Genomic DNA, 25248 nt, shown 5'->3' on the forward strand with positions numbered 1-25248 from the left:
ATTCATTTGCTGCGTGATGATATAGGACTGTGTCCTTTCTGATGGGGTAAATAAGTCTGGGAGCCGGAGCGCCGTGCGCATAATGGCCCCGAGCTCCGTGCAGAGGGGCCGTTTATCGGCCGAGGGTGTTAACAGTGTGTAATTATGTCTGCGCCGTAGTCGCACTGGAAGTTTTTCTGTCAGCGTTTAAAAATTAACACCTTTATTACGCGTCCCCGCTCTCTGGCGCGGGCGCTAAAATTAGCCAGCTGGGCGCTGGCGGCTGGAGCTGCATCCGGCTCGGCTCTGATGCGCCACTCTGGCAGAAACTGTGGATGTGACAGATGTGGATGTGACAGATATAGATGTGCCAGAGGTAAATGTGGATATGAAAGTTGCTAATGTGACACATATAGATGTGAATGTGACATATGTAGATGTGGATGTGACAGAGATAGATGTGGATGTGATGGGTGGATGCGGATATGACAGATGTGAATGTGACAGATATAGATGTGGATGTAACGGGTAGATGTGGATGTGACAGATATAGATGTGAATATGCCAGATATAGATGTGGATGTGACAGGGGTAGATGAAGATGTGACAGATGTGGATGTGACAGAGATAGATGTGGATGTGATGTGGATGTGACAGATACAGATGTGAATGTGAAAGAAGTAGATGTGGATGTGACGGGGTAGATGAAGATATGACAGATAGATGTGAATGTGACAGGGATGGATGTAGATGTGACAGGGATAGGTGTAGATGTGACAGATGTAATGTTGCACATGGCCTTTGGCTGATAATGTTACACCCAAATTGACCTTTGTTACAGCTTTTTTGAATTCTGAAATATTATTAAACAAGCTTTTCTTGTTTGTGGTCTGGTTGTCCTTTGAGGAAATCTGAATGTGCGTGCACGCGTGCGTGTCTGCAGATTTGTCCCCGCCTGCGGCTTATTATCTCATTAGATTTCCGCACTAGTTTTTATCTGATCCTCTCTTTCCCGTATCGCTGTGCTAATGCAGCAGAACCTCAGGAATAATGACACATCAGTGCGTCTCTGAAGCTAATTGGGGATCTAATAGATAAGCCTCGCTGCGGTTTCTCAGGAGTGCCTCTACGCAGGGTTTCCTGCGTCCGTCGCATGTCCCAGCGCAGCTGCCGAACGCGTCTGAGGCGATTAGCTTATGCACACAAATGCGCTAACGGGCGCGCCCACCAGCGAAACCACAACGCTCGTCTGCATCTGCGCACGCTGGCTTTCAGAACTCACCGAGCAGTGCGGTATTTTTGTGTAAGAAGTAGATACAGAAATAATTTTAAAAACCAAGCCGTTCCCTTTCCCTTTCCACAGTCTGTGCCCGTCCATGCCGTGAGGTGCCAGTGCCAGCAGAGGGCGCCAGTGTCCAGGGGAGAGCGGAGACTGCATCATGACAAGGCCACACAGACTCCGTGGAGAGGCCATGCTGTGAGTTATGCTTCTAGTACCTTCTGTTCCCGTAGGAATGACGTCTTTTCCCTGCCTCGAACAGCCTGCCCCGACTTCTCCTCCTGTGTTTGCTTTTTACTGGCTTCGGCACTTGTTCCTGACCGTTGGCCATTTGGATATATTGTTTGTTTGTTCTTATGAAATATGTATACCTGAGCTCTGTAGCAATATGCAGATGATAATGCTGAATACACATGTAAAACGGCACTGTGTTGTTTCTTGTCTGCTGATTAGTTGTCACAGGTATTAACAGTGCTACCTGCACAAGTGGTTGCAGATCATAGGGGCTTGCGGCTGGTGTGTGTGCAGTCCTGTCTGTGTGTCATTCTGTATGAGTTAGTTTGATTTACAGGTGTGTACAGTCCAGTCTGCGTATCCTGTATGAGTTAGTTTGATTTGCAGCAGGTGTGTAGAATCCTGTCTGTGTCCTTCTGTATGAGTTATTTTGATTTGCAGCAGGTTTGTAGAGTCCTCTCTGTGTCTCCTGTATGAGTTATTTTGATTTACAGCAGGTGTGTACAGTCCTGTCTGTGTCTCCTGTATGAGTTAGTTTGATTTACAGCCAGTGTGTAGAATCCTGTCTTTGTGTCCTTCTGTATGATTTTGTTTGATTTACAGCAGGTGTGTACAGTCCTGTCTGCGTCTCCTGTATGAGTTATTTTGATTTACAGCAGGTGTGTAGAGTTCTGTCTGTGTCTCCTGTAAGAGTTCGTTTGAGTTCAGCTCCAGTGAAAAACCCGGCCAGCTGTTTCTACTCACCGCAACTTTTCTTTGGAAAGGAAAATGGATACCAGACTGTTTATAATCTTAAGGAAGTGTGAATTTGGCAGAATGAGCATCTGGTCTAAGTGCTTCTAAGTGTTATAGTATCTTGATTGTCTGTGACTTTGAATAGCTGAAATGAACTGGTGTTTTTCAAAAACTTTTCACGATTTGTGCTTAGCAAAGGGTTACATAAATGTTCAGCAAATACAGAGTAGGTTCATTCTCGGAGGACGTTTCGAAGGTTGCTCGCTTGGCTAGAAAAATGTACAAATGAAGCGGTATGTATGTTGTGCAGTCCATAGACACACACATCCGGTGTGCTGATATGTAATTTTGCACACCCATGTAAACCTGACAGCAGACGTGTTCCATTGTGAGTTGATCCTCCCCTGTTTGTACAAGTAAACCTTACTGTTCTGAAGGAGAAAGCAGTGTGAGAGCTCGATATGGGAAGGTTCTTGCATTATGCCGCAGACTGAGTTTAACAGAAGATGGATCACTCCCTCTGACCCCAATGTCTCAGCCATCAATCAAGTACTTCTAATATTCTGTCTCAGGTTATAACATACCGTGACACCAAGATCATCCATACTGCCCTTGAATTCCAGCTGTTTTCCCTGAAATACGTAATTAAGGTAAATGGAATGTGTTGTATTTTCATGAATTGACACCACAGAACACGTTGTATTCTGGAGTTAGGACAGCATCGATGGACTGCGTGTTTGAGAAGGCAGAGACTCTACTGTCTGCCTGTTTTCAGGACAACCTGTTCCCAGCGCGACAGGAACTGCTGCGATACAATTACCCTTTTCTAAAAAAAAAAACGTATTCAATTATATTTTACCTTTAAGCGTTTAGCAGCTGCTCTTATCCCGAGCGGCTTCCACTACTTATATTTTAGGCACACAGTCTCTTTTATACGGCCGGATATTTTTACCGACGCTATTCAGCCTGAGTGTTTTCGCTGAAGCGTGCGACGTCAGGGTCTCGTCTGGGAATTGAAACTGCGGACTGAGCTACAAGCCCAGTTCTGCGACTGTGCCGCTGCACCCTGGCCAGGGGGCAGCGTGAATCAGATGCCACGGCGCTGATGACAAGATATTAGCCTGCGGGGGGGCGGAGCCCAGCGTCGAGGCCGGTCGGTGATTGGTGGACGCAGCCGACGTGTCGTCGGACGCCAAAGCGGCGGCGGCGGAACAGAAATTGGCCTGGTGTGCTGCGGCGAGGAAAGGCATCCGTCCCGCTTGCTTCTTAAAAAGGCTCTGCTTCGTGTGCGCACACGTATTGATTTTTATCAAAGCTTTGCTCCGAACACACACTGTGTTATTAACAGAGAAGCAGCGGACCTGCATGCTTAATCTCGAGCGCGGGTCCGCTTTACTGCGCTTCATCTGTTGCTTTGATTGTGCTCACATCTGTTTTTATTGATTTTCGAAGGAAGTTTTTATTTACTAATTTATTTTCCTTACCCCGGAGGGCTCGGACTGTTAGGGCGTACGCCTGAAGGGGGCAGTAAAGTTCTCTCGCAGTACGCCGAGGAGCGATGCCCAGGGCCTGTTTTGGGTGCCAGAGAGGGAGCCCAGCCCCGCCCCGTCCTGTAATGGTGCCCAGGAGCTGAAGTGCCACAGCCCCTTAACCGGGCTTGGACTTCACCTGCTTTCAGTGCAGCCATTTTGTCCTCTTGCGTTAAGCAGAAACAGTGGAAGGGAAACGCACGTACAGCCTCTCAGAAATGGCTGCTCAGTCTGCAGCACGCGTCTGCTCACAGAGGGAAGGTAATGTGCGAATGACTGTCTTAGATAAGGGAAAATAACCGCAGAAACAGGCCAGCAAACAGTATACTGTGTAATATAAACAGTATACTGTGTAATATAAACAGTGTGCTGTGTAATATAAACAGTATACTGTGTAATATAAACAGTGTGCTGTGTAATATAAACAGTATACTCTGTAATATAAACAGTATACTCTGTAATATAAACAGTATACTGTGTAATATAAACAGTGTGCTGTGTAATATAAACAGTGTGCTGTGTAATATACTGAATTGCGGTGAGAGCACCCCCCGAACTCTTTCTCTAAAGCGTCAGAGCTGTGTTTTTCACAGCGTCTCTCTGGGCATTACCTGTAATTCTGTTTGATCTCTCCCTCACACTCTTATCTTCTCTCTCGCTCCCACTTTCTCCCTCGCTCCCTGTTTCTCTCTCTGTCTCTTCCACCCTTTTTCTCTCTTGGTCTCTCTCCAATTTCTCACTCTATATATCTCTCATCCTTTCCCTCACTTTCTGTCCTCTTTTCCCCCTCCCTTTCTCCCCTGTGCTCTGCTCTTTGAGAGGGGGAGAGGCCAGTCTGTCCCCTGCCTGATGGGACTGAGTGTGATGCCTGTATGCAGGGTTTAGAGCAGGATCTGGGCTCACAGGGCTTTGTCCGGTGAGCAGAAACATAGATCGGCTTAGCGGACCTGGTGCTTAGCGGGACTAGCGGGTAGTGGAGCTGGTGCTTAGTGGAGCTGGCGCTTAGTGGGGCTAGAGCTTAGTGGAGCTGGTGCTTAGTGGAGCTGGTGCTTAGCAGGGCTGGTGGTTAGCGGAGCTAGTGCTTAGCAGTGCTGGTGCTTAGCGGGGCTAGCACTTAGTGGAGCTGGTGCTTAGTGGAGCTAGAGCTTAGTGGAGCTGGTGCTTAGCAGGGCTGGTGGTTAGCGGAGCTAGTGCTTAGCAGTGCTGGTGCTTAGCGGGGCTAGCACTTAGTGAAGCTGGTGCTTAGCGGGGCTGGTGCTTAGCGGAGCTAGTGGTTAGCGGGGCTGGTGCTTAGCGGAGCTGGTGGTTAGCGGAGCTGATGCTTAGCGGAGCTAGTGGTTAGCAGTGCTGGTGCTTAGCGGGGCTAGTGGTTAGCGGAGCTAGTGCTTAGCAGTGCTGGTGCTTAGCGGTCCCAGGTTAGCGTGTCTGATGAGGTTAGGTGTTGCGCACTGTCCTGTGTCACAGCGCTAATATCTCCATACGCAGTTGAGATCAGAATTCAAAGCCCAGTGTCCATGTTCCCAACAAGCTTCAATCTGAGCACAAACCTGGACATGAGCCGGGTCAAAGCTTGATTCCGGTGCGAGTCAGTGAGTCCAGCTTTACCTCATAGCTGACTGCACCCCTCTTTTCTCATTCAGAGGGTTACAGTCTGCTTATTTGCTGTGAATCTACCCATCTGGACAGTTTATTTATTTATTTATTTTTCCCTGGCCCATCCTTTACTGCTGGTGTGTTGATTGGAGTGACTGACAGCCTGCAGACCTGGTGATGAAGCAGGAGAGTCGTAAATTTCAGAGATACGTCATTTTTGGAATTCATTTACGTTAAGCTGCAGAAAATGGGGGGAGGGGTTGTTGGGTGTCGCAATATAGTCTTTACGGAAACCGAGCGTGTCAGCAACAGGTTACGGGTTCAAATCTCAACTGGGGCATTACTGTTTAACGGTTGAATTATTTTTCATTACATTACATTACAGGCATTTAGCAGACGCTCTTATCCAGAGCGACTTACACAACTTTTTTACATAGCATTTTACATTGTATCCATTTATACAGCTGGATATATACTGAAGCAATGCAGGTTAAGTACCTTGCTCAAGGGTACAATGGCAGTGTCCTTACCCGGGAATCGAACCGGCGACCTTTCGGTTACAAGCCCAGTTCCTTACCCACTGTGCTACACTCCGTCCTATTTGGGTCTAATGTTTTGTTTTGCCTGTGTAATTTGATTGTACGGTATATCAGTGACTATGACCTGGTAAAAATGCAGGACAGCTGTGGTGGTAACAGTAGGGCCAGGCTGGAATGTGTCCTAATATTAAAGCTTTTTACACGTTGTCCGTGGGGGAGGGGAGTTTGAAAGCGCCGTTGACAGCTCAATCACTGTCTGCCTGTCGCTGAAGTGAGTGGGGGCTTTCTGTTCATTGCACATGCCCCCCCCCCCCCCCCCCCTTCAAAGCCCACTCCCTGCACATGACACCATGGCTACCAGCTCCTGAGGAGGAGGGGAGCGTGTTGAATGTAATTGTGTTGTACAGGGAGGCGTCAGATCCCGTTCCCGGTCTCGGGTGACGGGTCGAGGAGGTGGGAAATAGCCTGGGCTCTTCAGGGAGCTCCTCCTCCGTCCCCCTCCCCACCCGTCCCCGTCCCAGCCCCCCCCCACCCACCGCACCCCCACCTCCCCACCGCTAGCCCCCCCTGCCCGCCGCACCCCCCCTACCCACCGCACCCGCCACCTCCACTCTCACGGAGCAGATTTGGTCAATTTAAGAAGCTGACAAAACATCCAGAGGAGAGATTACTTGTTGATTGTCATCTCTGTCACAGCGGCAAACAGGGCCATTTTCCAATAAGGCGCGCGCCGTGGGTGGGGCGGGGCTGGCGGCGGCGGCGGCGCTGGGGAACAGCGGTCCGGCCGCTGGGTGTTATTGACGGGGTGCGCTGCGAGCAGGAGGGGGGTGCTGATAGCGGAGCGGCTCTATGCCTCAGTCTGCGGGGCGGATATTAAGCGCCTCGCACCGCCGTCCCGCCGTCCCGCCGTCCTGCCCTGGGGGAGGAAGACTGAAAAAACGGAATCCTTCCCCGGGATTCTTCCGGCTCCGGCCGACCGATGATCCCTTTCGCTGGGTGTATGGGGTTGTGTCCTTGTCGTATTTGCTGATTTGTGTGTGTGTGTGTGTGTGTGTGTGTGTGTGTGTGCATGTACGCGTGCAAGTGTGTGTGTGTGCATGTACGCGTGCAAGTGTGTGTGCACATGTATGTGTGTGCATATGTTTGTGTGTGTGTGTGTGTGTGTGTGTGCATGTACGCGTGCAAGTGTGTGTGTGTGCACATGTATGTGTGTGCATATGTTTGTGTGTGTGCCCCTGCATGTGTGTCTGCTTGTGTGCATGTCTGTGTGTGTGTGTGTGCATGTGCGTGTGCATGCTTGTGTGTGTGTGTGCGTGTGCGCGTGTGCATGTGCTTTTGTGCATTTGTGTGTGTGTGGTTGTGCCTGCATGTGCGTGTGCAGGCTTGTGCATTTGCTGGTGTGTGTGTGCGCATGTGTGTGTGGCTGCTTGTGTGTGCATGCTTGTGTATTTGCGTGTGAGTGTGTGTGTGCATGGCAGACCTGGATCAAATACGTATTTGTTTTGGATTCAAATACTTTTCTGTGCTCTGTTGATATTGCCTGGTGTAATTGAGCCTGCCAATATGACCAGAAGGTGGGGTTTGCACTTTTTGAGACTATTTCATTGGTTCCAATATACTAGACATGATCAGTAAAGCGTAGAAAAGTATTTGAATCAAATGTGTATCTGACCTTGGTATGGTGCATGCATGCATGCATGCATGTATGTATGTATGTATGTATGTGCATGTGTGTGCGCATGTGCACGTGTGCATGTGCTTGTGTATGTGTGTGTGTGTGCGCATGTGCATGCTTGTGTGTGTGCGTGCATGCTTGTGTATGTGCGTTTGCGCATGTGCATGTGTATGTGCGTGTGTGCGCGTGCATGTGTGTGTGCGCGCCTGTGTGCGTGTGCACGTATGTATATGCATGTGTGCGTGTGTGTGTGCATGTGTATGTGCACATGTGTGAGCGCGTGCATGCATGCGTGTGTGTGCGTGTGCTGATATGTCCTCTCCGCAGGGCTGCCATTGTGCGTGTGCCACTAACATGTCCGTGTGCTGGCGCGTGTCATGCTCTGTCTTCTGCATTCTCTCTGCACAGGGTGTGCTGCCTGCCCCCTCCTCCCCCCGCCAGGGCCTGTGTCCCGGGACACCGCGGGCCAGCCTGGCTCACCGCAGACAGAGTGAGTCACTAACCCCAAACCCCAAACGCTTTCCCCCCCCTCTCTCCCTCCTCCCTTTCTCCAGCCTCTCCTCCCGTTGACATGACAACCGGGCGCTATGCTATAGCCTGGAGATATGTCAGATGTGCAGCCGGCTTTAAAATGAACTGCTTCGGTGGAAATACAGAATAGGATTAATTCATCATCTTCCTGACAGTCGTTGACTGATCGAGTATTGAAACCCCCCCCCCCCCACACTGTGTTTATAAGAAAATAATAATAAAAATAATAATAACAATAATACATGTCAATGATAAGCATACATATTCCCCTTTTTTATGACAACCCCTTTGTTCAATGCCGGGATGGAGGCGTTGTGAGTTGTCAGTGAGATTTAGTCTTTCTCGTTCTGCATTGTACCCCAGTGCAGCAGTATGGGCCGCTACGCCACTTTCAGTTTATCCCCCCTGTCTCAGAGCCCGGGGGCAGGGTAGAGCAGAGGTTAGGGAACTGGGTTCGAACGCGAGCCTCGGACAGTTAAATCCAAACGGAAGGTGACCGGTGTCCTTCCCCTGACTGAAGAGAGAACCTCCTCATTCCCGAGCAGGCAGGAGCGAGCCGGGACGATCCGTCAGTCCCGGAGCAGAGCGCCAGTCCATCACCCGCCGACGGACCGCGGAATTTATGGGCTCTGCAGTCGGCCTTGTCATGGGCGGATGTGAACAGCGTGTAACTCCACAGATTATACATTATGCCTTTATTGTGATGCTGTTTGGATTCAGAACATTACTCAGCCTAACTCAGGTCAATAGGCCCTGGCCTTATTTTGGGCTGTAGCCTTACGGTTATACTCAAAGGCAGGTCAATAGGGCCTGGCCTGGTTTTAGCCTTTAGCATTATGACCCTACTCAAAGCCAGGTCAATAGGGCCTGGCCTGGTTTTAGCCTTTAGCCTGATGGCCATACTCAAAGCCAGGTCAATAGGGCCTGGCCTGGTTTTAGCCTTTAGCCTGATGGCCATACTCAAAGGCAGGTCAATATGGCCTGGCCTAGTTTTAGCCTTTAGCATTATGACTGTACTCAAAGCCAGGTCAATAGGGCCTGGCCTGGTTTTAGCCTTTAGCCTGATGGCCATACTCAAAGCCAGGTCAATATGGCCTGGCCTAGTTTTAGCCTTTAGCCTGATGGCCATACTCAAAGGCAGGTCAATATGGCCTGGCCTAGTTTTAGCCTTTAGCATTATGACTGTACTCAAAGCCAGGTCAATAGGGCCTGGCCTGGTTTTAGCCTTTAGCCTGATGGCCATACTCAAAGCCAGGTCAATATGGCCTGGCCTAGTTTTAGCCTTTAGCCTGATGGCCATACTCAAAGGCAAGTCAATAGGGCCTGGTCTGGTTTAGCCTTTAGCACGATGGCCATACTCAAAGCCAGGTCAATATGGCCTGGCCTGGTTTTAGCCTTTAGCCAGACTAAAGTCACTGTCCATAAAAGTGTGAATCTTGAGGAACAATGGCATTTATTTGTTAGCTTTGCTTAGCTGTAGTGCCATTTGCTTATCATGTTAAACACACTTACAAGGCAGATGTTTAAAAAAACATCTGCCAGATTCCTGCAGTGTAGACCAGATGCCTCCAGAAAATTCTCAAAGGTCTGCAGGACTGTTTTAAGATGTTACCTGCAGTCGAGCAACAGTATATACTGTGAATGTTTGCTGCAGACTGCAGTTATAGTTTCGATCCATGGGCTGAGGAGAAACTTCATTAACAGTCATGTCTAATGGCTTTGAACCATGCTAACACACTGTCCACACACTCAGAAACAAGCATTGCTGTGTGTGTGTGTGTGTGTGTCTGTGCATGTGTGCACTGCGTGTGTGTGTGTGTGTGTGTGTGTGTGCACTGCGTGTGTGTGCGCGTGTGTGTGGGTGTGTGTGTGCACGTTCGTGTGTGTGTGTGTGTGCATGGCAGGTGTATGAGTGCATGGCGTGTGTGCGCGTGCGTGCGTGTGTGCGCGCGTGTGTGTGTGGGTGTGCGCTTGTGTTTGTGTGCGTGTGTGCGTGTGTGCGTGTGTGTGTGTGTGCGTGTGTGCGTGTGTGTGTGTGTGGGTGTGCGCTTGTGTTTGTGTGCGTGTGTGCGTGTGTGTGTGTGTGTGGGGGTGGGTGAAAATCAGAACTGGAGGGTTTCATGATGACTTTGATACCCATCTAGGCTCAGTCATTATCTTCAGAGCGCGTATCCCCCAAACGCCCCCTCTCAAATGGTCACTCTTCAGTGTCTGTGCTGCCCGCCGCCCCCCCCCCCCCACCCCCCAGTGGGGAATTGAGCCTCCCACTCTGGTCAAAACAGCAGAATCCTTTGCCATCATCAGATGCAGACTGAAGGCTCATTGCTTCAGACTATCTGGCTCTATTCCCATCCCCTCCTCGTCACTGTTATCCTATTCTGTCAGCAAGAACAACAGCTATGAAGGGAACCGAAGCAGCATGTGGTAGAGCATGATGGGAACCATGGCGGTAAAGAAAGGGAAGGCCCTGGCGAGCTGTAGTGGTCTGTAACGGATGAAGAGGGCAGGCAATATGACGGGAGGCTCAGCAAATGGCTAATTACTTGCTACTATGCTGCCAGCTGATTAAAATAATTATTTTGTTCATTCTTCCTTCATTATGTGAATTAATTGTTAGATCACTCTGGAAACTTTAAATCAGTTAATTAAATATTGATATTAATATAAATATTCCGTGGAATCCAGGCTAGCTGTAAGGCTGATTTTAGTCCCTATCCTCAGCCATGGTAATTACTCAGCCATTTAATGCAATCCAGACTGCTGTTGAGTTGGTAATTGATTTCATTTTTGATGCGGGCAGTGTTGTTGACTTGAAGCCGAGAGTAATTTGCTTAATGATCAAAGCATTAGCTGATTAATTGGATTGATTAACATGTTTTTTGGTATAGCACTCGTATAATATTCAAGGCGTGAAATAACCCAAGGCTGGACAGTGAGATGTCTAAGAACAATGTTAGTGTTCAGTAGAAGGTCCAAACTCATGTTCACTTCACATTCGTTTATGGCAAGAGGCCAGCTGAATGGGACGATGTATCAGAAAGAGATTGGTAGGGCAATTAAAGACAGTCGATCAGCACCCAGGAGGAGATTCTTGAAAGAAGAAGGTAAATTACTGCAAACAGTGATACAAGCCATGAGAGCCATTGACCTATAGAGTGGGTGTATGTAAAAAAAAATAGCAATGGACCCAGAACTGAGCCTTGGGGCACTCCTAATGAGATAAGCTGTGAAAACTCGTAGGCTGGAGAAGGTTCAGTAAGGTAAGAGGGTAAACAAGCATAACAACTGGAAGGGATTTCACAAAGTTAGAACAAAGAACTGAGTGATCTGCTGTATCAGAGGCAACCGATTTATCCAGCTCTGTGAGTGAGTGTATGCATGCTTGTGTCGGTATCCTAGTGTGTGTGTGTGTGTTTGTGTGTGTGTGTGTGTGTGAGAGAGAGAGAGTGATTATTTGTGTGTGTGTGTGTGTGTGTGTGAGCGAGAGAGAGAGAGAGAGAAACATTACATGTATTTGTGAGAGACTGCGTGTGTGTGTACATGTGTGTGCGTGCATGTGTGTGTTTGCGTGTGTGTGCGTGCGTGTGCGTGCGTGCGTGCGTGCGTGCGTGCGTGCGCGTGCGTGCGTGTTTTTATGTGTGTGTGTGTGTGGCAGAATGGGCTCAGTTCTCTCTCCCTGGTCTGTGTCCTGTCAGTGTGTCTGTCTCATGGCGCCTGTGTCTGTGTGTGACTGTATTTGTCCTTGTTTTTCTCCTTCTGCTTGCCCCATAATGCCCTTGGCAAGGAGTGGAACAGCTAGTGCATTACTTCCGCGATAAAGCGTGGTACGGTACTCTTTCAGATTCTCTAACGTTCCCGCCCCCTCCTGCACGATGACGCATGCGCCGTCCGACGCCTGCCGCATGGCCTGGGTGTGTGTGTGTGTGTGTGTGTGTGTAAGACTGCATGCGCAGTGTGTTTTGTGATTTTGCTTTCTGATGCACCTGAATGTCTTGCAGTTCTCTTGTGTTCAGGTACAGTGCAGGTGTGTCAGGTATTGGCTTCTGTCAGTCATTTCTGTCTTTTGTGCTGCTCTTCTTTTCTTCACTTCTATTCTTCAGTTCAGGCACCTTAACGACTGCAGCCTGGGTACATTCTTCATCCTTTCGTTTTGTTTTCTTCTTGCCCTTTATTGCATCTCTTCAGTTATCTCTCTCTCTCTCTCTGTCTCTCTCTCGCTTGCACTCTATCTCTCTCTTTCTCTCTCTCTCTCTCTCACTCTCTCCCTCTCTCTCTCTCTCTCTCTCTCTCTGGGTGATTTACAGTGGATGCACACAGTGCTTCTAAGTGCAGTTTTACCCATCAGTGAAGGGAAGGTCTCTCGTGCCCTGGTGGAGTCTCTGCGCAGTGTTCTGTGTCCGTTCACACGGCACAAAGTGCCATCATCTTACTCATTGCATTATATTCTGTCGATTTTACAGCCCGGCTTGCCATATGAATCCAATTTAAATTGAACTAGCTGAATGTTTGCCTAAATACCAATTAAATCGGTAATGAACACCAACGGCAAGGTCTGTCTTTGGAAATATTCCTAACGCCGCCGCGAAGGTGATCTCTGAAGAACCGAGCGTAATTTCTCCGTCTCGGGCTGCAGCCGCAGACCGCGCGGCGCGGCGCGATAAAAGCGCGGATCGTTTTTAGCGAAGGCTGAGCGAGGCGTGCTCGGCGACCCGCGACGCGACGGATCCCCTCGCCGCCGCGTTCCTTCGGCTGCCTTTTTTACGAGCCGTGCGCTGAAAGCGGCCGGGCCCGCACAAACACACAGCGTGGAGAGCAGCTCTGCTCCCCCGGGGAACAGACACTCCCCACAGGTTCATCACAACCGCTCGCGCTCGACTCCAGTGCCTCGCAATGAAAGGGATTATTGTTTCTTTTAATCCTTTTGTTTGTTTGTTTTTTTTTAAATCGTCATCACAGTTAGTTCTAGTGCCGCGTGCATCATCCAGATTGCCTTCGGATGTCCGCTGTGGTGAAATGCTTCTGCGTTTGGGGGCCGATTTTAAAAGAGTTAAAACGGGAGTCGTCTGCACGCCGGGAGAGGCTTGTGGAGAGGTGCGATATGGTCGCCCGGGAGACGGCCTGCGTCACGACGACGCTTCTCTGCCCGTGGGGGGGGGGTGTGCGGACCAAGGTGACCCCCTTCTCAGAACCGGTCATCAGCTGCACAGCAGCCTCGGTCTCAGTCCCTCGAGCTGTCGGTTAATTACCAAACCCTCATCAGGGGCCCCTTCTCACAGCCTCGCATCACTGCGACCGCACCCCCGTGACCGCACCCCCGCGACCGCACCCCCGCGACCGCACCGCCGTGACCGCACCCCCGCGACCGCACCCACCCCGGCTCTCCGGAAAGACCCGGAGAGGAAGCACTCGTCAGAAAAGCGCCGCCCCCCTACCTCTCCACACTCCCTTCCCGCACCTCCACCCGTCCTGCTGACAGGAAGGAAGAGCGAAGTTTAAGGAAAAGAGGACAGCTGCTGGATTCAGCTAAAGGAAGGAAAGATTGGGCTGTGAGGAAATGCTGCAGTTGCAGTGCTGACCAGTAGGTGGCCCAGGGAAGGCTGGGCTTGTTCAGCTGCAGGTGGCTGTGTGGTGGGTTTAACTCTCTGGGGTCTAAGGATACCCCACCACTAAGACAAAGACTCAGTGAGCCATTTAGAAGACAGAAACAAAGACAACTTTTGATTTTAGAACATTTATTGAAGTAAACTGCATGGAAGATGAGATGAGACTGGTGTACTCTTGCAACGTCTGCCTGGCCTCTTAGCTAGTGGTGAACTAGGCCGTGTTTCCTGATCAACATCTCTGCAAATATAATAAAAACAAAATTGTTAGGAAATGTGAAATCAAATCAAACTTTATTTATATAGCACATTTCCTTCAACAGGTGAAAATTAAATGTGCTTTACAAAAAAGGGACAAACCACTAACTAATGAAAACAAAATTTATGAAATGTGACATCATATACAAACAAAGAACCAAACAAACACAACCAGACGCAGAGAGGTAGCCAATAATTTTGAGAAGCAATGGTTAGAATCATTTGTAGTGTGGGAATTTACAAGCGCACATATTAGTGAATATTCCTACAAACACACAGAGAATGTAATACAGCACACATTTACAAATAATGCAAGCTATCAACGAAAAAACATTAGCTTAACTAAATAAACACTGATATTCCAACTTAGCTACACGCAACTCATCAATAACAATGCCTCAATCTGAACTAGCCTAGGTCTGTTTAGCTAAGTGGTTATTTTATTGCTATTTCCCGAACTTACTTAGAGTATGCTAATATCGATTGTGCAAGGACATCAGTTTTAGAATCCTAGCCACGCCACTACACACCAGGCATGAGCTATTTATTACGAATATGATCAAAAAACATACAGTCTACCTGATACTTCTAACACAACCAGACGCAGAGAGCCTAGCCTATAATTTTGAGATGCAATAGTTCGAATCGTTCGTAGTGTGGGAATTTACAAACGCGCACATTGCTGGATATTCCTACAAACACACAGATACGTTGCAATGCAGTACATATATTTACCAATATGATCATAAGAAATATACTTACGCATGAAGTTGATCCTCAGTTGGATCAGTTCGCTGTTCGAAATGACACCGCTCTTCATCAGTGTCAGCTTCCGGACGGACCATTTTCCAAAATTAAACGAAATGTTCACCTCAAAAGAAGTGAATTAGGCGACACTCTGTGACACTCTATCCCGCTTTCGCAGACTTGGCATTTCTCACATGGATCTCGCATCGCCCCTCCTTTAGTCTCCTTCTACGGAGAGTAATTATAATGTTGTTAACATGTGAATGCGATTTGGGCGGACTTCCTGCTGAGCGAAATTCACATAGTAATGAGTAAAGTTTAGCGAAGCATACATGATCTAATTAATCAAATTTGGAACATTTAAAACAATTTAATTTCCATTAATTTCCAAAAGTTATTTGCCAATGGGCGCATTGGAAAGTCGCGATTCTAAGGTTTCTGTCGATGTTTTTGTTGCGTCTGTATGATAACAGCACGTGAAGTTAATCATCCAAATAGAAACGAAAGTTAATTTCATCTTGTCGAGCTCCGCCGGCGGAGCTCTCGACCCCAGAGGGTTAAAAAAAAATGTTTTCCCTGAAAAAATATGTATATATTCCATATCTTGTTATGGTCATAGGTACCTATACTAGTATATACAAAATTTTTGGCTCGTCCAAAATCAAAAAAGAACCAATGTCCTAACCTTTCTTTAACCTGCTGAACACAGCCGTAAACTTGCCTCGACCCTCAGACTTATCGTTTTCATAACCCTAACCCTAAGTTGAGCCCTAAAACGTAATTGAAGCCATAGGAACTTTTGAAAACATGTGATTACTCATTTAAAATTGTGGAAAAACTAAGTCAAGACTGTGAATTCCATAGTACAAATGCTAAAAAATATATTTGAGGCCTTAAAAAAAAAGTGTTTTCCCTGAAAAAATATGTATATATTCCATATCTTGTTATGGTCATAGGTACCTATACTAGTATATACAAAATTTTTGGCTCGTCCAAAATCAAAAAAGAACCAATGTCCTAACCTTTCTTTAACCTGCTGAACACAGCCGTAAACTTGCCTCGACCCTCAGACTTATCGTTTTCATAACCCTAACCCTAAGTTGAGCCCTAACACGTAATTGAAGCCATAGGAACTTTTGAAAACATGTGATTACTCATTTAAAATTATGGAAAAACGAAGTCAAGACTGTGAATTCCATAGTACAAATTCTAAAAAATATATTTGAGGCCTTAAAAAAAAAAATGTTTTCCCTGAAAAAATATGTATATATTCCATATCTTGTTATGGTCATAGGTACCTATACTAGTATATACAAAATTTTTGGCTCGTCCAAAATCAAAAAAGAACCAATGTCCTAACCTTTCTTTAACCTGCTGAACACAGCCGTAAACTTGCCTCGACCCTCAGACTTATCGTTTTCATAACCCTAACCCTAAGTTGAGCCCTAAAACGTAATTGAAGCCATAGGAACTTTTGAAAACATGTGATTACTCATTTAAAATTGTGGAAAAACTAAGTCAAGACTGTGAATTCCATAGTACAAATGCTAAAAAATATATTTGAGGCCTTAAACATGCTTACCTGTGCTCCCAGAATCCCCTGGGTCAGTGTTAGCTATAATGCGCCCCTGTCTGTTTGTTTTCAAGCAACTCTGGAAACAGTCTGGGAAGTGGAGCTCAAAGAGCCAATCAGATCTTAGATTTGACTGAACGGAAGACTAGAGAAACAGAAGCAGAAATATGAAACTCATGTGTTGTCTGGAGCTGTGAGCATTCAGTTGAGTCGGTGTTTTTGGTGGTAAAGCTGTCATGTTTAATGTCACCTGTTGAGCCAGTATCACCCAATGACTGGTACCAGAACAGAACACAGGGCCCAGGCTGTCTCCTTTCCTGCACAATACCCTCAGTGTTCCTACAGGGGTGCTACCTTCCCCACTCACAGTTCTGGCAAATAGACAAGAGTGGTCTGCTGGGATTATTCCCTTTGAAGTGCACCACATCAAGCCGATGGGCAGGAGTCTCTGTGTGACCCTGTACACTAAATGTCAGAGCGCTTTTGAGTCCCCCTCAACCTGTCCATTAGGGGTGGCCTTTCGGTAATTGGGTGGAAGCGAGTCTGAGTTCTCAGGAGTTTGGCTTGGCCTGGTTCATTGAGTTGATGCCGGTTCACTCTGTCCTTTATCACTCAGTGAACAATGGTTGACTAGAGATTTGTGTGTAATGCCCCGCCCTTTATGAGCTCCACCCTCCTTCCTTTGCTTGTGTAGCAGCTCAGACAGAGATGGACACCCCTGCAATGAGCACTGCTGGTCTGTGTGTTAATGAGGATTTACTGAACACTGCTGCTGTTTGGTAATGAGGAGTTACTGAACACTGCTGCTGTGTTTGTTAATGAGAATTTACTGAAAACTGCTGCTCTGTGGGTTAATGAGGAGTTACTGAACACTGCTGCCCTGTGTGTTAATGACGAGTTACTGCACACTGCAGCATTGTGTGTTAATGAGGAGTTACTGAACACTGCTGCCCTGTGTGTTAATGAGGAGTTACTGAACACTGCTGCCCTGTGTGTTAATGAGGAGTTACTGAACGCTGCTGTTCTGTGTGTTGAGGAGTTACTGAACACTGCTTCTGTGTGTCTTAATGAGGAATTACTGTACAGAGTGCAGCATTGTGTGATAATGGGGAGTTACTGAACTATCTTTGTGAATTACTGTTCAGACATGGCTACTGCGCCGCCCCAGCGGAAGTGAAACGTACAGTAAATATATCATGAAGATACGAGGCAGAAAAATGATTGCTTCTTTCAGATATCACACTATATATAGCATAAACTATAAAAGGCCGTACATTTAGAGTATATTGCACCGTTCCATTTTCATATCGGGTGCTGGGTAATGTGGGTGCAGAGCGGACTCTGGCAGTACGGACCTGCTGGTGACACAGGTGAGGATGTGAATAAGGAATGTTAAATAATTCATTTTTCTTTCTTCTGCTTCAGCCTCAAATACTACAGCCTGCCAAGCACTGCCCCAGCGATCCCCACACCCCGCAAAGACTAGCAAGCTCAGCCCCCTCAGAGGACCGCTGTGAGCCCGCCTCCATCGCCCGTGACAACACCCCGCCCCGGGGCCGGCCACGCCCTCAGCCCAGACCCGACGCCTCGCCAGCTGGGCGGGCGGAAGCCGAGAACCTGCTCCAGGGGCCGCACCTCAAAACTGGAGAAACGGGGGGCCCCCCCGGGGCCTCAGGGGCCCGGCTCTCGCTCGCTGCAGCCCGCAGCATCTCAGCAGAGCGTGGTTCCCCCTCCCGCGTCCCGTGGACCCCCCGCCTCCACAGGAGGGCTCCTCTCCGCGCCCCACCACCAGAGGGCGCCGGAGTAACCCGGGGCAGGTCGGAGGGTAGGGGTGAAGAGCCCAAAACTCTGCCTCCTCCCTCCAGGGGTCTGCCCTGCTTCAGCCCCTCCCTGCCCCGTGCCCGATTCGGACAAGTTCCATCCCAAACGCACCCGGAAGGTTCCAGAGAATCCCAGTGCTGTCTGCCCAACACCAGAGGTTTAGTTACCCCGAGCCACTTGCGTCTTCCCACACCAAAGATCCCCTGATGCTCACGCGCACACACACGCACACACACGCACACACATGCACACACACACGCACAAACTCACACACACACAAACACCCACACACAGACACACACACACATGCCATTTGTGTGAAGGGTGCTGGTCGGGTTGGATTTAGAGCACCTGTCCCAGGTGGGTTGCAGAGAGCACATGTGGTCACCGGACACAGCCAATCAGCAGCTAAGCAGTGTAGCTTAACACTATTTCTGTTTAAATACAGCTGAGCACGGTAGATTAACACTGTTTCAGTTTAAATAACAGCTGAGCACGGTAGATTAACACTGTTTCAGTTTAAATCCCACTCTGCTCTGCATTCACTTCACAGCCAGGCTTTTGACCTGTGAGTCACAGGCGGGGGTTCCTCCCTGTCGACGTCTCATACAGAAGCAACCCTAACCCCTGTGCAAACACAGGAGCTGTAAGAAATTGAATTTACTCTGGCGGAGAACGCAGGTTGTCGCTCTCTTCCTGAGACTGAAGAGTTTTGGAAGAAATGGCTAGATAAGACCGCGGGTGTCACGAGGGGATTCAGAGTGGTGAAAGAGCTCCCAGCAGGGTGTTTGATTTGCACACAAATGAGTCCTTAATCCAGGGCTGCGGAGAGAAGAGGCGCGGGCCTCTCTCTGGCTTTCCGTTTTAAGCCCCTCCCTGGGCCCTGTCGCTCCACAGCGTCAGACCTGCCAGGCAGCCTCTCGCCGCGCTCAAGTGTGTCCCACCTGGCAACCCTGCCGTCGGAGCGCTGGCGTCCTCCTGGAGGAGACAGCGGTGCAGACTCCCCGTGAGGAGCGCGATGGCGTCCTCCTGGAGGGGACAGCGGTGCAGACTCCCCGTGAGGAGCGCGATGGCGTCCTCCTGGAGGGGACAGCGGTGCAGACTCCCCGTGAGGAGCGCGATGGCGTCCTCCTGGAGGGGACAGCGGTGCAGACTCCCCGTGAGGAGCGCGATGGCGTCCTCCTGGAGGGGACAGCGGTGCAGACTCCCCGCGACGAGCGCGATGGCGACTCGCGCCCTCCCTCGCTCGCTCGCCCGAGCGGGACGTCCTGTTCCTCTGTACCACCACGAGACCACGCGCTCCCACACCACAGCCCCTCTGAGGCCAGAGAGCCAGAGAACAGGCCCTGGAAAACACACCTGTCCCAGGTGAGGAGGGGGTGGAGGGGGGCCGATGTTCACCCCTCTCAACTTGTTTTCATTCATTACACCTGGTTTAACAGGCTGCCAATAGTGAATAGTGACATCCACTGACAGGTAATGCCAGGTTTACTTATACTCTGTCACCAGTAACCTTCCCCTTCTTGTCTTTTTATAGGTTATAAGATTAATTTAAAATAAAAATATATGCAATTGTTGAAAATAACATGGCTAATGTGAAAAGATGAAACCCTGCTGACTAGCGTGTTGGTTGTCAGCACAGTGTGCAGTAAAGACGAGGGGGAGAACAGCCCATCTGTGCTTCTGTGGAATTGTTTAAGATCTTTAAATCATCAGTATTCCCCGGGTGTGGGGAACAGAGGCCGTTCATTTGCAACCTCAGATGAGTGGATTCTGGCAAAGGCGTAAACGTGTAATGCGAAGTAAAAGATCGCTACCGCTCGCATAAATGGCCTAATTGGTATTGATTTTATTTGCCCAATTAATTTCTTAATTGTAGATTGTGCTAGAGGACAATGATCAGTTAGGTAAGCCCCCCCTCCTCTATTATTTCCAGCTTGGATCTCACCACCAGTACCCAGGACTACCACGGTCCTGAAAGTCTGGAAATATTTTCACCCTGGACAGGTTGTGACACATGGGACTGATGGCTCTCTGTCCCTGAAAATTAGGAATTTCTTCAATCTTGAAAGCATGAGAAATATTACAGATCAAGAACAATGTGTGCCACCTGTCATTTACTATGAAATCGCGGGACGGTAGTTGCTTTAATTATGAGCTTGCAGACTTTCACATGTAGCTCCGTACCAGGAGTTAGTGGTGACTGCCGTTTATGGACAGGAGCGAGTGCACGGTCGTGGGGACGCAAAATATTTATAAAGCGTCGCGTGTCAGAAAGTATCAACCGTAGCAGTGAAATAATTTTGGAAAAGCCTGACGTTCATCCTTTAAAGGGTGCTGAGAGTCGCAGAGCCCGTGTGGAGGGGCTGAGTGGCAGATCGCTCGGCTGAACGGCGTCCGCTCCGTTTCGCGAGCTCTCCGTCTCGGATGAGGGCGTTCGGGAGCCGCTGCGCGTTTAAGGGGTGATTTTACTCTCGTCCCTCCGTTTGAAGACCGCGGTGGAGTAAAGCGGAGGCCCGCGCCTCTCTCTCCTCTCTGCAGAGAGGCTGCGGCTCACATCCCAATGAGCGAGCGCTTTTGAGAAGCTGGCTTTCCGGCGCGGGTACAGTGGGCCCTGAAGTCTAGCAGCCACGGCTCGCTCACCGCGTTTAAAACTCCCTCGCTCGCCCAGGTCAGCGACACCACGCCCAAATCCTGCAAATACTGCAAATACTGCAGCGCTCTTTGCACGGGGCCCAGGGTAGCGGTTACCGCGCAGGGCCTGATGGGATACTCGGACCTCTGGAGGGAACGGGGAGCCGGCTTTCGCCGTTCCTCCTCTCCGCCTCTCTGTCACCACCGACGTCTCCGAAAGCTCTCAAACCCAACTGACCGCCGCTGGCGTCTCCGCCGCGCCGTGAATCCCCTTCGGCTCCGCCTCTGGCCCGAGGCGCGCTTCCTTCTGAGCGCTCTCCGGGCCGCACGGCGAGCGCGTCCAGCCCCGCGTGCGCTCGCTGACTCCCTGGTGTCGGCACGCCGGCGTGACTGACAGCGCGGAGGGGAGACCCTGTTTAGCAGAGTCGGCTTCAGGGAGCCGTTAGGAGGAGCAATTAAGCGAGGGGGATGAAGGAGCACTCCGGGCCTCCTCTGGGAGGGGCCGCGCCTCCCCGAATCTCCCCAAGCCCGCTTTTAAGGATGCGACCCTGGGGATCCCTGCCTTCTCCCCCACGCATCAAGCACTTCTCCCACAATCCTCTTCCACTTGCCCTGGATTCATTTTCTTCTTGTTTGAAGTCGTGAAGTTTGTTTTTAAAGTTGCATAAGTTATTATGAGACAAATTTGCGAGGAAAGAGAAACTTTATTTTGTGGAATTATATTTTCCTCAGCTGTGGGTGTAACACTATTAGAAGGCCCTTGATTTAATCATGGCTTTGTGTAGCTCTGAGTTACTGTAAAAGGAACGGTCAGGATCCTGTGAAAATACAGGCCATATTTCCTAGGCCCGAGGCTGACAAAAATGAGGTCATCCAGTTATTTTCCAAAATTTTAAGTGAAACTAATTTTATTTATTATTTAAATTATGTATTTATGTTTTACTTTCTTGCTCTAAAATGGAGTCAGTCTTTCCTGTAGAAATGCATGTATAATTTTTCTGAATCTTTGGTCTGGTTTACGTTTTATTTTACAATGCCAGGCCACTCGTTTGTGGTGCAAGGCTCTGAAAAGAGTTTTTGGATCAGATGTTTCTGCCCAGACGAGTTCCTAAAGAAATTACAATCGGATATGTGCGAAGCTGTTTTCAATATGGTGGTTTGAGACCGGTGTTGGGTAGCCTTCCTGTCAAGTGTCAGTCTGTGGAGACCTGCAGTGTATGTGTGTGTGTGTGTTTCATTTTTAATGGCAAGAATGCTAGGTTTACATGTGTGTAGGAAAGGGTGGGTTCTCGTTGATCTAATGAATGAGAAGTACCTCTTTGCTATGTAATCTTTGCACATTTTGGGTGGCATTTACAGAACTGTTTAATAAACTGGTTGAGGAAGATATGATTATGACTCAGTGTTAAAGTGTTTCTGTGAAGCCACAGTGAGATTTGACATTAATGCAGGGGACAGGGATAGGGATGAGGACAGAGACCTTCAAGCAGTGCTTTTAAATCCTTGTCCTGGAGATGCACTGTGTGTGCTCTGGTTTCTGTTCCAGCTCAGATTGTAGTTGAAGATTAAGTTTGACAGTTACTTTTGTGAAGCTATGCATGAAAGACTGAGGTTGGGAGGGTGTTTGTGGCATTGGAATTAAGTATTTTTATAACACCATTTTGTTCTTCTGTGCTCCATAAATAATACACTATTACTGAACAAAACTTTTTGATCTACAGTTATTCATATTGCCGGTATAAGCAGTGACAGATACTAACAAAACTATCTCAGGTAAACCTTCAGCGACTGCATCTTTCTATTCGCATAAACATACATAATCACTTTTGTATCCTGCCATTTTCTTAGGAAATATTCTGATCCTGTTCTAATTGACTACTCTGGTAAATGTTAACTGTCAAGCAAATCATGTAATTAATCGGTAATTGCCAAATCCAGCTAATTAAAAAGTATCTGAAATAGGCATGTGCAATATTAAGATTCATATACTATAGGCATGCTGCAGTATCTATATGCATGGAAAGATGTATATTAGGGTCACACCATGTCACAAGAGTTTATGTACTGTATTTAGCTAAAACAGAAAATGGTGAAATTTCATTTTTGAACATCAAATGGAACTTGAAATATTGAGTAATTGCAATTCCATTTCCATTCATGCTGGATATATTGTTCAATATGAAAAGATATTTACTCAGATGTTATATGCATAACTTAGCGGGCCTGCACTGAAAGGGGGCGGGCCTGGACTGGGAGGGGGCAGACACCATGAGCTGGAGGGCAGCTGTGGGTTATGGTGGCTCTGGTGATGAGACGGCTGTAGCGTTCCATTATCCCCGCCCTGCAGGGGGCACCCACACGCCTGCTGACTGGCACAAAAAGGTGATAAATGAGCTCAGCTTGGGTTTTACACATCCTGCTGTGTGTGTATGTGTGCGAGTGTACCTGTGTGCGTGTGTGTATGTGTGTATGTGTAGGAGTGGGTGCGGAAGTTTCCATCAGAAAGAGGTCAGGTGACATCAGACAGCCCCGACTGTGCCAGAGACGTTCCGTCATCCGAATGAATCTCTTGCTTCTCCTCGTCCGATCCCAGCGTGAGATTCACACCCTTCTTATTTCCCCCGCGATGTGCGGTTGCTTTTTCCCTCCCATTTAAACTGGAGAGAAAGCAGCCAAACTGTCCAGTTAAATGCAACACCTGAAGCAGCAGGAGGCCCCATCATGCAATGCTCCTCGCCAGCTTCTTTGTTTTTCTCGTTCAGTTAGCCCAGCGTGTGTGGCTTGACCCCGCCCCCGAGCCTGTCAGTCACGCCGCAGCCGTGGGCAACCGGCCCGGACTGGTGTGCCCCTGTGTCTGGCAGACAGCATTGTGCTCCTGTGCCAGTGTAGCCACAGCTTTATTACAGAGTCAGAGGGGAGGGCCGCGGGTTGTATGCATTCTCTATCAGCACGGAGCTTATTAATATGGATTCATGTTTTAAGGTTTACAGAGAGAAGAAGGGGAAAGGGTTGCTTGGGGTGAGCGGGTCCTGTTCCGGTCTGTGACGTGTAAAACACGTTAAGGCAGTACTGGGTTAAGATACTGTGTCCGGTTCCCACAATGCTTCGCTTCAATGTTATTGAGTCCTCACGCTCTCAGGGCTAACACAGGTGCTCATGGCTCACACATAAAGAACTGTCAGATTCACACACTCGCAACATGCAACCTCCACATCCAGCCGGGTTGTTCTAATCCTCCGTAAATGCTTTAGCAGCTTAGAATATCGCACCCCTGCTGATCCCATACTGTATTACTGCATTTAGGGAGTACATCATTTTTCCTGTTCATCTCAACCTTACACAAGATCCTGCTGCAGTCTCACGTGTCTTTCTATTGTATAATTTGTGCAATATTGTAAGAATTGAGGATATACTGTTATATAATTATTAATGTGTCTACACTGTATGTGTAATATAATTATTGCAAAATTGTATATAAAAAATGAACTGAACGGATTTAATCAGAGATGCACTTTACATGAAAAGGAGGATAAAACACAGCGGACTGTGGTTTGATCTAGGAAATTTGCCTGTTGGTTTGGATCTGTTTGAGACCTTAATAAAGATCACTGCACCAAACTCGCTGTGTTGGCTGCCATTTTGTATTCATCTTGCCTCTGTGAGTCATGTGCTATGATGTAGTGAGAGCCACTCATTTGAGTGGCTGTGGAAATACATCACATTAATGAAAAATCTGGTTATGGCCGAAGGGTTTCAGACTCACAAGCAGAAGAAATGGAGAAAGAGAAATCATTGAGAAAACAGCTGTTTTCCTTCTCCTAATTATTATTACCACAGATATTACTGTGGACTAACCAGATGCCAATTATCCCCTTATTTTCACTCAGAAAGTAGAAGTCCTCCCCAGTATTTTGTTCCAATCACCTGGATTTGTTAATTAGCTCAATTATTCAACCAGTAAGTAGAATCAATTAGTGAAATGAGAGGGCTGAGTTCATGGGTGGAAGAAACTCTTGGTAGAACTTCTACAATCTGACAGACAGGCTTTTCAGTGTTAAGAATATAAAGTCAGCCATCTGGTCAGTGTACAGTAATGTTTGTGTTTTTACCTTGTCTAGGCCACCTTTGCATTTATATGTTGTTATCCTTTGAACTTTAATGTGACAGAATAAGTATCCCAGCTTGTTTCTGCGGCTGATATCTGGGATTGATTATCAGGGTCCCCAGAATCTCCCACTGCACAGATGTTCATAACAAACAAAAACATTATGTTTTTTAGAATTCCTGAGCGATGAGAATAATTGCATGCAAAATGTATGCGTGACTTGTTACAGTTATCTGAAATGTGTGCTCAAGTTCTTTTTTTTAATCATAGTACCATGTCATGCATTTTTGCATTTTGTGTTTCTTGGGGGCTGAAAAATGTGGTGGTGGGGGGGGGGGGGGTTGTTTTTTCTGGCTCTTAAAATTAAAATGTGCTGCCTTAATTATCCCAAATGGGCTTATCATGCATCACATGGA

General features: G+C 48.1%; 1 protein-coding gene across 5 annotated transcripts in view; it reads left to right on the forward strand.

Annotated features, from left to right (window-relative positions):
- The window catches only part of ccser2a (coiled-coil serine-rich protein 2a), a 56276-nt gene extending 33335 nt beyond the window's left edge, over positions 1-22941 (forward strand). For 3 of the 5 annotated variants that reach the window (XM_035400532.1, XM_035400533.1, XM_035400534.1), the window contains exons 9-10: positions 1343-1456; positions 17698-22941. In XM_035400532.1, the coding sequence (XP_035256423.1) occupies positions 1343-1456; positions 17698-18300 (717 nt within the window). In that variant the 3' untranslated portion in view covers positions 18301-22941. Of the gene's footprint in view, positions 1-1342; positions 1457-7971; positions 8054-11878; positions 11919-17697 lie in introns of all 5 variants that reach the window. The other 2 variants (XM_035400535.1, XM_035400536.1) reach the window with 2 other exon arrangements.
- The last annotated feature ends 2307 nt before the right edge of the window (positions 22942-25248 follow it).

This window comes from Anguilla anguilla, chromosome 18 (genome assembly GCF_013347855.1).
Source record: "Anguilla anguilla isolate fAngAng1 chromosome 18, fAngAng1.pri, whole genome shotgun sequence".
NCBI classification, from domain to species: Eukaryota; Metazoa; Chordata; class Actinopteri; order Anguilliformes; family Anguillidae; genus Anguilla; species Anguilla anguilla.